The sequence below is a fragment of the Eufriesea mexicana genome, unplaced genomic scaffold (genome assembly GCF_001483705.2).
Source record: "Eufriesea mexicana isolate 0111107269 unplaced genomic scaffold, ASM148370v2 scaffold354, whole genome shotgun sequence".
In the NCBI taxonomy this organism is placed as follows: Eukaryota; Metazoa; Arthropoda; class Insecta; order Hymenoptera; family Apidae; genus Eufriesea; species Eufriesea mexicana.
Genome location: NW_016908520.1, coordinates 160,546 through 170,403, shown reverse-complemented (window position 1 = coordinate 170,403; position 9,858 = coordinate 160,546). Strand labels below are relative to the sequence as shown.

Here is a 9,858-nt window from a genome sequence, read left to right as displayed (position 1 = left end):
TACCTTAAGCTAATTATTCTCTTAGAATGAAATCATAAAACAGTGAATACATATTCGTTCGACTACAGTCGATAACTATTCCGTTATTTTACAAGCTTCAATTATTACTTTCACACATATTATACGTTTCGTTTATGTTATACTCTCAGTTTCTTTCAAACTTTGCTTTGAAAGCCAGAGTGTATTAAATACCAGTAAACTTATCACCGACTAAAACATTAGGATTCGCACCAATATCGTAACTTGGATCACCATCTGTAGCCATTCTTCCAAGCCATGAAAACAGAATTAACATTCCAATGAAAGTTAATATTCCCATGATACCCAATACTGCGTATCTCTTATACAGCGGACCAGGTGCATTTCTACGTCGTGTTGGAGGACTAGCTATTAGCTTCCACCACCTTAGGAACCATTCAATGGCAGATTTTCTCCTATATTTATTCTCATCGTGATCAAATGACATTTCCTTCGGATCATCATAAGCTTCACAGACTTTCCTTGAAGTTGGCTGCGATAATCCCATAGGTGAATCCATATTTACAATTGAATAGGGTGGTCCAACCTTTTGATTATTTAAATGCACATTATTTATATTAGTATGAACTGAATTAACATTGCTAACAGAACGTGATGTAGCTGTTGATGGCGGTGAAGATGTTAATGTATGGTTTTGATATGTTTCAATTTTCAACGAAGGTTGCTCTTGTTTTGGTTTTTGTTCTCTATCTTTGCTGAGCTGCAAAAGATAATTTTTAATATATTAATTTATTGTATTGTATTATATACAAATAGTTATAATACATACCAAAGGTAGACCTAAACCAGCTCGTGCCCAATTTACACCTGCTAATACTTCTCTCAATACATCTGCTACTGGGGATACCAACTTTGATTTGGGAAATATGCATTCCTTACAAGTTGGGCATATATATCCTGCTGGTGCTGTGGATGGTGGTAATTCTCTGGCATATTTATCCAAACATGCCCAATGAAACATGTGATAACATGTTAGTCGAACACAATCTCCTTCTTTTAAATTTACTGAGCATAATGCACAAATTGGATTATAGTCATGATCATGAAGCCACAAAATATACGACTGAACAATACACTGAAAAAGATATAAACATCTCAATATGTAAAAAAAAAAAACTGAAGAACTGAATTGATTTAACACAAGCAATAATCAAATTTGTTTATTTGTTTATTAGTTTGATTCCCTTTGTTCAAATAAATTTTTTGCAATTTTGTGAATAATACAATACCTTTTGATGATTTGTAACCATACAATGTTCACAAACATTGACACGATGTTCAAAACAAAACAGGTTTGTAACTCTTCTTTTGGGACACTTACATAATCCCATGGTTCCAATAAAATGTGTTTATAAATTTAAATAAATAACAACAATTTAATGAAAGACTAGTAAAAATTTAAGCTATATGATATGGCTTCCATGTTTCAACGGCCACGTCGTCTGACATTCTCGCAAACGATACAGAAGAATGGACCAATAAGATTCTTCAATTTGCGGCAGATGAATAAATTTATATTTCTTTCTAAAAATTTACAATTTTACTTGTAAATTGTATAATTGTAATGATAATAGTAAAAATAATAATAGTAATATTAAGAAAAAATATTTTTCTGAAAGGCGTAAAAAATGGTTCACATCACACTCTTATAATATGTACTGATAGATTTCTTATCCAATGTAGCGAACTATACGTAATGATTGAATAATAATGGGCGATACCCAAATAACTTTATAACACGGTTATTAATTTACAATAATGTTAATCAGATAATAATTGTTATGTATAGTGAGATATACTTTTTATTTTGTATAATAGCGTATAATTAGAGATTAACTTTTCAAATATCGATGCAATGGCTGCATTGTTTTGTCTCATGAATTCCTTACGAAAAAATATATTATCAATAGAACAGAATAGGAATATATCGTTATCTGCAATAACATACATTAAAAAATGTGAGTATTATTACATATAAGTACTAATTAAAGTATAACATTACATAGTGTTTGATTTGATTTTTGTAACCTATATTTTTCAATTTACTTCATAGTCATTACGAAAAAAGAGGGAAAAACTTTAACTATCGAAGGCGTAATAGAACCCGACAAACATGCAGAATTATTCTTAAAACCTAAAAACGGAGCATGCTCCATTTGCTCTTCTGGTCTTGATATTAAACATACAGTAAGGATTTCATATTTTATTAATATTTTCTAATTTGATTTTTTCTATCTTGGAGTAATTAAACTGTTTCTTTAGGATGTTCTTATCCTAAATCAATTTGTTCGATCAGATGGTTGTATATTACCACGTAGGATTACAGGTCTTTGCGCAGTACAACAGAAAAGAATTAGTTCATTAATCATAATGGCTCAAAGTGCAGGTTAATAGATTAATTATAATGATATACTAACTGCAATGGTAAGAATAAATGTAATAAAATAATTGTTTAGGATTAATGCAAAGAAGAGCTCCTGAAGGTGGGTTACTTCATCCATTAAGAAGAAGAAAATGGAAAAAATTCAATACCTATTTTGATGAAACTACTATTAAAACCAGATATATGTAATAATCAGTAAAGAATACAATAAATAATTCAATTAAATGTTAAGTACAGTATTCTTTTTTAAATAAGTCATTCAAATGAATCCTGAACTTTATAAAGAATAACGTCTGCACATTGTGTAACGTGTGACCGGCATGTTAATTTTGCATGTATACGAACGGATAGGTTAGGAGTCATGTTTATATCTCGATTAATAAAAAGTCCATGGTGTAAATGTCAAAGAACATATGCTTCAATACGTACAATAAATGTAAAAGAAGAAAATGAAGAACAAGACATTACAAAAATTAGAAATATTGGAATTTTGGCACACATCGATGCTGGTTTGTTTACAATACAATTCTTATCGATAACCTATACAAACTTTTTATTTCATAAGTTCATAATTTCATAATGATCTTTTAGGAAAAACCACTACCACAGAAAGAATGCTTTACTACTCTGGTCTTATCAAGCATATGGGAGAAGTACATCATGGAAACACGGTAACAGATTACATGGATCAAGAAAGACAGCGCGGTATAACTATTACCTCCGCAGCGGTAACATTTGAATGGAAAAACTATCGTATTAATTTAATCGATACTCCAGGACACATTGATTTTACTATGGAAGTAGAACAAACCCTGAGGGTATTAGATGGAGCAGTAGTTATATTGGATGGTAGTGCAGGTGTTGAGGCTCAAACATTGACAGTTTGCAGGCAAGCTGACAAATATGACATACCTAGAATTATTTATGTGAATAAAATGGATAGGCCAGATGCTAATTTTGACACTAGCTTAAAATCTATTGAATCAAAGTTGAATATAGAAGTGTTACCTACACAATTTCCTATTAAAGAAGAAGGGATTTTAAAAGGAATCGTGGATGTTATTTCCTTAGAGAAAATGATTTTTGATAAAGGAGATAAGGGCATGATATTTTCCAGATTGAAATTATCTGAAAATGAGGATAAAGGCATATGGGAACAGGCTAATGAAAAACGTAGAAATTTAATTGATAAATTGTCTGGTATGGATGACAAATTGGCTGACATAATTATAGAGCAAGAATCTTTTGATGCGATAACTCCACAAATGTTGGTTAATTCCTTGCAGAAGTCAACCATAAGTAGAAAAGGTGTGCCTGTGCTCTTAGGTAGTTCTTATAAAAATATAGGAGTACAACCCTTAATGGATAGTGTTATCTTATATTTACCATCTCCCATTGAAAATAAATTTTCTCGATTTTATGGTTGCTTTAACGAACATGTATGCGCCAGAGCATTTAAAGTCGTTCACGATAAACAGAAAGGACTAATTACGTTTTTCAGAATTTACAACGGTAGCATAAAGAAAGGCAAAAAAATATATAACGTTCGCAGTGCAGAAAAAGAAGTAATAGGGAAATCGTATATTGCATTCGCTGACGACTACCAGGAAATACCAAAAATTACAAATGGTAATATTGCTGCAATAACCGGATTAAAAAGTACAATGTCCGGTGACTTAATAACATCCAATTTAACAACGTTAAAAGAAGTAAAAAGAAATCTAAAGGCACAAAGTGATGTTAATTCGGAAGACGTAGAGAAAATATTTTCTTGCAATTTACAAACGTTAGAACCAGTCTTCTTTTGTTCGATAGAAGCGCCATCGTTATCTATGCAATCTGCTTTGGACAAAGCTCTTGAACAACTCGTAAAAGAAGACCCAAGTTTAAGAGTTACTCAGAATGAAGAAACTGGTCAGATTGAACTTGGAGGCATGGGCGAATTGCATCTCGAAATTATTAAAGAAAGAATTAGAAATGAGTACAAGATTGATGCTGATTTGGGCCCTCTACAAATTTCCTATAGAGAAACTATAAACGAACCTATTCAAAACACTTATTCGTACGAACACAAGATTGGAAATAACATTTCAAAAGTTACCATCACCATGTCATTAATACCAAATTATGAAGAAAAAAATATATTACAATTAGATAACTCTTCAAAATATCACGACAATGTAAATCATATATCGGAAAATACACTGAAAATAGTGCGAAAAGCTATTAAAGCAGTTTTTTCACATGGACCAAAATTAGGTTATCCAGTCTTGAATGTGGGCATTAAATTGCATAGTATACAACTTGAATCAAGTACAAGTATATCGATCACTGCGGCTGTTTCACAGTGTATTAGGCAGGTAAGATTATTTTTGTGGTATTTCCTTTATTATTCTCATTTGTTTCTTCCTTTCTTGCTTACATATATTTATAAGGTATAACTGCCTAATCTTTGAACAGAGAGGGTATATAATAGGAGAGATAAAGTAAAACCTCTAGTAGGCCATCTTTAAATCTAACTACTGAAAGTGCCAATAAATATACAGAGGAAATGATATGTTAATCTTATTAGAGTTATCTGCATCAGTTTCCTGCGAATTATTAATTATTTGATAATTGTATCGCTTTCGTTACGTTTAGTATTCTCAACATCCATTTTCAGCGATCCCAAACTCTTTTCCTTTCCACACTTCAGTTCGGATAAAACAAGCAGAGATTTCGGTTTACGATCCAACATTGTTCTCTTCACAACCTGTTTCGATAAATCGTTATTATTTAACGATTCTTCCTGAGGAAAGAAGTATCTGTGCTTCCAATTATCCTGTATAGTCTTAATAGCATTATTCTCTTTACGCTTGTCCTCACTGCATATATAAGTCTCCGTAAATGTTCGAAGGACACCGACTTGTTTCAGTGCCAGAACCATTGTTTCAGAAACGCCACCAATACTGAAAGATTTGGGTTTTTGGATCACCGTTGGGAAAGCATAGGGCTTTAACCTAGTGTTTTGTTTTAATTCTGATATATGTGGACACTTGTTTGACTGTCTGTCGAAAAATTCATTGATCAATATGTCTGTCTTGATTTGTAAATTTCTCAAAAAATTATCATCAGTTTTCTGTGCGGCAGAATCTTCACGGTTACCGTGACTATTTTCCCCGCCGCTTAAGTTGTCAGCACTGTAGGGTTTCGAGAACTTCAAGTTATTAGTGCCTCTGATTCTACTCTTGTTTCTTTTCAAACTTGTTTGTGTGGATCTTTCTACGGTACGAATACCCCACTTCAGCATGTAAGAATCGAGGAACTTGTGAAAGAATTTGGGACAAATATCTGTATCTTTGTAGTGCTTGTCTATAAAGTATACTCTACGCAAGCGACAGTTGCCACATATTTGAAGTCTTTGCGTGGCGCCGTATTGCTGTTTAAAGGCAGTTTGCGTTAGGCTCGATAAGTTCAATTCTAATTTATTCCATCCGGTTTCTAGCTTCAGCGTCACGCGACAAATTACACCCTTAGAGTTTGGTCTCTCTGACTCCTCGTTGGTGAATTGAAAATGATGCAGACCATTTTGGACATCGGCTACCTGGATGTACAAGTTTCACAGTAATAATTAACCTCTCTAAAGAAAGTAATTTCTTCAATGTTTGGATAATTTTTTATTTTACCTTAAACGTAAATTAATATTAGAAAGGAAATGATAAAGTCGAAAAAAGTTGGTGACTCAATTTCGAAAAAACATTGTCATGATTAATAATTTGAAAACAAGAAACTTGCCTTCAATACGAGATTATTTTTCGAATATTTTACAATTACCTGTACTTGCAAACGACACTGTAGATTTAGGTTCTTTATAACCACAACTAAGATTGGTAATTTGATATCGAGGAATTGAGAGGAGTCAGAGGGACAAAGGATGGAAGTGCCATAACCATGGGGTTGCTCGAAGTCCTGTATCTCGATAACCTGTTCATCATTTACGATAAAATTAATTTAAAATTCGCCATGATTGATTAAATGCATATAATAATCGTGCAAATTAACCTACATTTTCCAACAAATCGGAATCCAAGATTTTACGAATACGACCCGACTGTGAATGTTGTTTGCTCCAATACTCTAAGGGCTTGTCGCTAATACTATACAAGAGAGACACATATCCAGCAACCATGAAATTCCGAAATTATTTCTAGAAAATTGGAAGCATTTATGCAAATTTATACTTTAGGATTTACATTGTTCCGTTCATTTGTTTTCTTGTGACAGGCTTCAGTTTAGTAACTGTTCATTCGGCGCCACGTTTTTTTTAAAATCGATACGGTTGATCAAGAAAACAACCATTTTCTATTATGTACTCATCTAGTATCAACAGAAACAATAATTACCATAGGTGGAATTCCTTAGGAAGTTAGAAAGTGAAAAACATAGGTTTAATACTCTAAAAAAATATATATATAAATTATGAACTATAACTTTTATTAATAAATCAATTTAATAACGAAAGACTGCAATACAAATGCAATAACGTGGTAAAAAATTTCATTAAAGCAAACTAGGTACATAAGTTATGTGAATCGTATAGCGCTGAAGTTACGAATATTTATGTGACATGATAGGAGAATTGACGATGCGGTAACCTCAATCGAGTTATCTCAAAAGGGTAGAATTTGATTCCTTGATAGAACTTCCCAAAGTTCCAAATAATCTTGATTTTTGAATCGCGCTAAGTCTTTTCATTTTCTCACACTCTTTGGTTTACCCTCTGTCCTTTAATTTCCTTAGATTTCTTTTTAAGATATCTTCCTAAATTTTCCTGAAATTTTTTAATCACTCAGTCTTTTTGTTTTTCAAAAACAATCTGTTAAGTACTTACTAAAGTGTTATTTATTCTATATATTTTAGTTAATGAAGGATGTTGGCATTACACTTCTGGAACCCATAATGAACGTGGAGGTTATGGTGCCTGAAGAATATTTAAGCGCAGTTCTAAAGGACTTGTCAAGAAGGCGAGCAGAAGTAAAATTCATTGATGTTATCAGACAGAACAAGGTAAGGTAGCACGGTTTTTTCCTTTTCAAACAATAATACGTCAATATAGAAATGATGTAACTTATTTATGAATAATGAAAACAGATCGTCCACTGTCTTGTACCATTGGCTGAACTCTTAGGATACTCAAGAGCAGTGAGGATAATTTCATCCGGTCATGCAAGCTTTTCGTCGGAATTCGACCACTACGAACCACTTGATCCAATCAATGAAGCAATAGCGATTAAAAACATTACAGGCATCAACTAAAAGAACATTAAATGTAAAAAAAGAAATCCTCTGTAAATTCATAGGACGTGATATTATTTGTACTAAATATTTAACAAATGTTATACCTTAGGAAACTAGTAATTTAATTGTACAAAGATAGAAAATTCGGTCGTTATGAGAATTATTTCTATATTATTTGAGAATTTATACGTAAATTTATAAGGTTCCACTACGGATTTTTCATTCACGTAGTCTTACGTGTAAGTAAAGTAACCAATATTATACACAAAATTAAAACACATCGTTATTATTCATGGACAAAATTACATACTCGCTTGTTCCTTTATTCGTTCGATCTAATCAAAATATATTGCAGCATTTATCGATGGTGCGTTACAATCCTTTTTTCTTATTTACGATCGTCGATCGCGGCCGCCGATTACGTGGCTGAGATCGAACAGCTCGTAAAACGATTTCTTTCTTTAAGAATCTATACGTACGTATACAATGATAAAAAAGGCAAATGTAACAGAAAGAAGAAAGTCTTATCGAAAAATACCGGCCAACCTCGCAAGCAGCAGCCGCGTATAAATATATTAATATTGCTTAAAGATCATGCAAAAATGTCATACATAGTAAAATATATGTATGTATATATATTATATGTATGGAGGGATTACATGTTATAGGGTGAGAGACTTGCAAACACGCCAGTTGCACGTAAAAATCTTCCACTTCCGTTCATACGCGTACCAAACGCGGCTTCGACGTAATTCTCGTTTCCCGGGAATGCGAGGAAAATAACATTCTCCGAGTTTTCAATAAAAAATATATATGTATGTATATATTTTGTCGTTGTCGAGCCGCAGAGGTTTGTCACCTTAGAATCGCGTGATACACGCATGACTGAAAATCAGGCACGATTCAAAAATTGTCGTCCTATATGCGTCCTCCTTAATCTACGAAATGGTTTTGAGCGCTAAAATCGATCGTCTTAAACTTCTAAATACGGTTTTCTTCTCGGCCGACGTTACGTAAAAAATTAATTCATTAACTACGGCGACTTCTCTTACAAAAAAGAAAAAGAAACCGTGGCAATCTTAATATGCTTGGTTCACATAATTCTAATTTGTTTGCGTAAAAACGTTCGCACGAGTTAAATACAATTATATATATATTATATTATATATCACTTGCATATGTAGGCATCTCGCATGCCTACGATTATTTATTAAATGATGCAAAAAAATACTTTGCTTCTTTTTTCGAACGTCTACGCAAAATTACGTCCCTAAAGCGCGCGTTAGTGATAAGAAAAATTCTACTTTCCTTAGTTTCTTTCCTTTTTATTAGCCTCAAAGATGAATTTACCAAAGTTACTTCGCATAGAGATGCAAATATGTTCGACAAGCTTATTTTACGACGCGTAAATCCATGACAGAAACGCAAATACTGAATTTTCTCGATGTATGGTTCTTGCAGAAAATTGTCATCGAAAAAGTTACCAAAATCTCACAAGAACGGTAACTTGGGACGTCTCTATACAATCGGATAGTACATATATAACGAGCGGTGCCGTCATATCGATTTTTATTATTAAACCGTTTCTTCGCATGTGAATAGAAAATTTCTCTTCCAACTCCAGTTGGAAAAATGCAATCGAACGCGTATTACTCCGCCGATCGTTGTCGATCAATAAAACAATGGAAGTGACAAATTCGGATACTTTAAGAGGATACTTCTGTTTCCGTCCCAAATTAATACTGTCCAACGATACATGATTTCAATGACAACCGTATGGCAAAATTCTCTCTCTGGTAATGCGTTGTATTTCGAAAAAAGAATTCAACAAGCCCATCTTCTCTCCTCGTTCATCGCGGCGGTCATGGTCCTCGTCCTCTGTACACAATTTTTATATCAAATTGTTCATATCAAATATGGCGACATCTCATTCGGGATCATCCTCATTTGATCCGTACTCGAGGTCGTCTTGGCGTCACAAACTCACCAGCTTCGGTGAATTTGCATCCGGAGAACTGAGATCGACGGCGGAAACGTTGTTTCTCTGTTGCGTTGAGCAGGAAGGTATCAGAGGCGTGGAAACAGGCGTAAGACCGGTGCCGCCCTCCATCAACGATTCGAAGTTAAACGGTATGCCGCTAGTTGGTGTGGTGATCGGC

General features: G+C 33.5%; 5 protein-coding genes across 8 annotated transcripts in view; 2 read left to right on the top strand and 3 right to left on the bottom strand.

Annotated features, from left to right (window-relative positions):
- Positions 1-184: 184 nt before the first annotated feature.
- On the bottom strand, positions 185-1,370 carry LOC108556176 (zinc finger protein-like 1). Its single transcript, XM_017912160.1, has 3 exons — positions 1,269-1,370; positions 809-1,114; positions 185-739 (listed from the first exon to the last, which is right to left on the bottom strand). Exons 1-3 carry the CDS (start codon positions 1,368-1,370, stop codon positions 185-187), a joined length of 963 nt encoding a protein of 320 aa, XP_017767649.1.
- A 455-nt stretch (positions 1,371-1,825) lies between these two features.
- Positions 1,826-2,611, top strand: mRpS18A (mitochondrial ribosomal protein S18A). The gene is made up of 4 exons (XM_017912203.1): positions 1,826-1,997; positions 2,093-2,226; positions 2,302-2,425; positions 2,496-2,611. Exons 1-4 carry the CDS (start codon positions 1,895-1,897, stop codon positions 2,609-2,611), a joined length of 477 nt encoding a protein of 158 aa, XP_017767692.1. The 5' UTR covers positions 1,826-1,894.
- Positions 2,612-2,768: 157 nt separating this feature from the next.
- mRRF2 (mitochondrial ribosome recycling factor 2) lies at positions 2,769-8,132 on the top strand. Its single transcript, XM_017912197.1, has 4 exons — positions 2,769-2,931; positions 3,014-4,782; positions 7,322-7,468; positions 7,553-8,132. The coding sequence occupies exons 1-4, from the start codon at positions 2,784-2,786 to the stop codon at positions 7,715-7,717; spliced, it is 2,229 nt and encodes a 742-aa protein (XP_017767686.1). The 5' UTR covers positions 2,769-2,783; the 3' UTR covers positions 7,718-8,132.
- LOC108556206 (uncharacterized) lies at positions 4,826-6,627 on the bottom strand. Its single transcript, XM_017912202.1, has 3 exons — positions 6,468-6,627; positions 6,236-6,385; positions 4,826-6,005 (listed from the first exon to the last, which is right to left on the bottom strand). Exons 1-3 carry the CDS (start codon positions 6,588-6,590, stop codon positions 5,028-5,030), a joined length of 1,251 nt encoding a protein of 416 aa, XP_017767691.1. The 5' UTR covers positions 6,591-6,627; the 3' UTR covers positions 4,826-5,027.
- kay (transcription factor kayak) overlaps positions 8,088-9,858 on the bottom strand; it is a 34,874-nt gene continuing 33,103 nt past the window's right edge. For 3 of the 4 annotated variants that reach the window (XM_017912199.1, XM_017912198.1, XM_017912201.1), the window contains exons 4-5: positions 9,687-9,858; positions 8,088-9,577 (exon numbers count right to left, since the gene is read on the bottom strand). In XM_017912199.1, coding sequence (XP_017767688.1) covers positions 9,524-9,577; positions 9,687-9,858 — 226 coding nt within the window. In that variant the 3' untranslated portion in view covers positions 8,088-9,523. The other variant, XM_017912200.1, reaches the window with a different exon arrangement.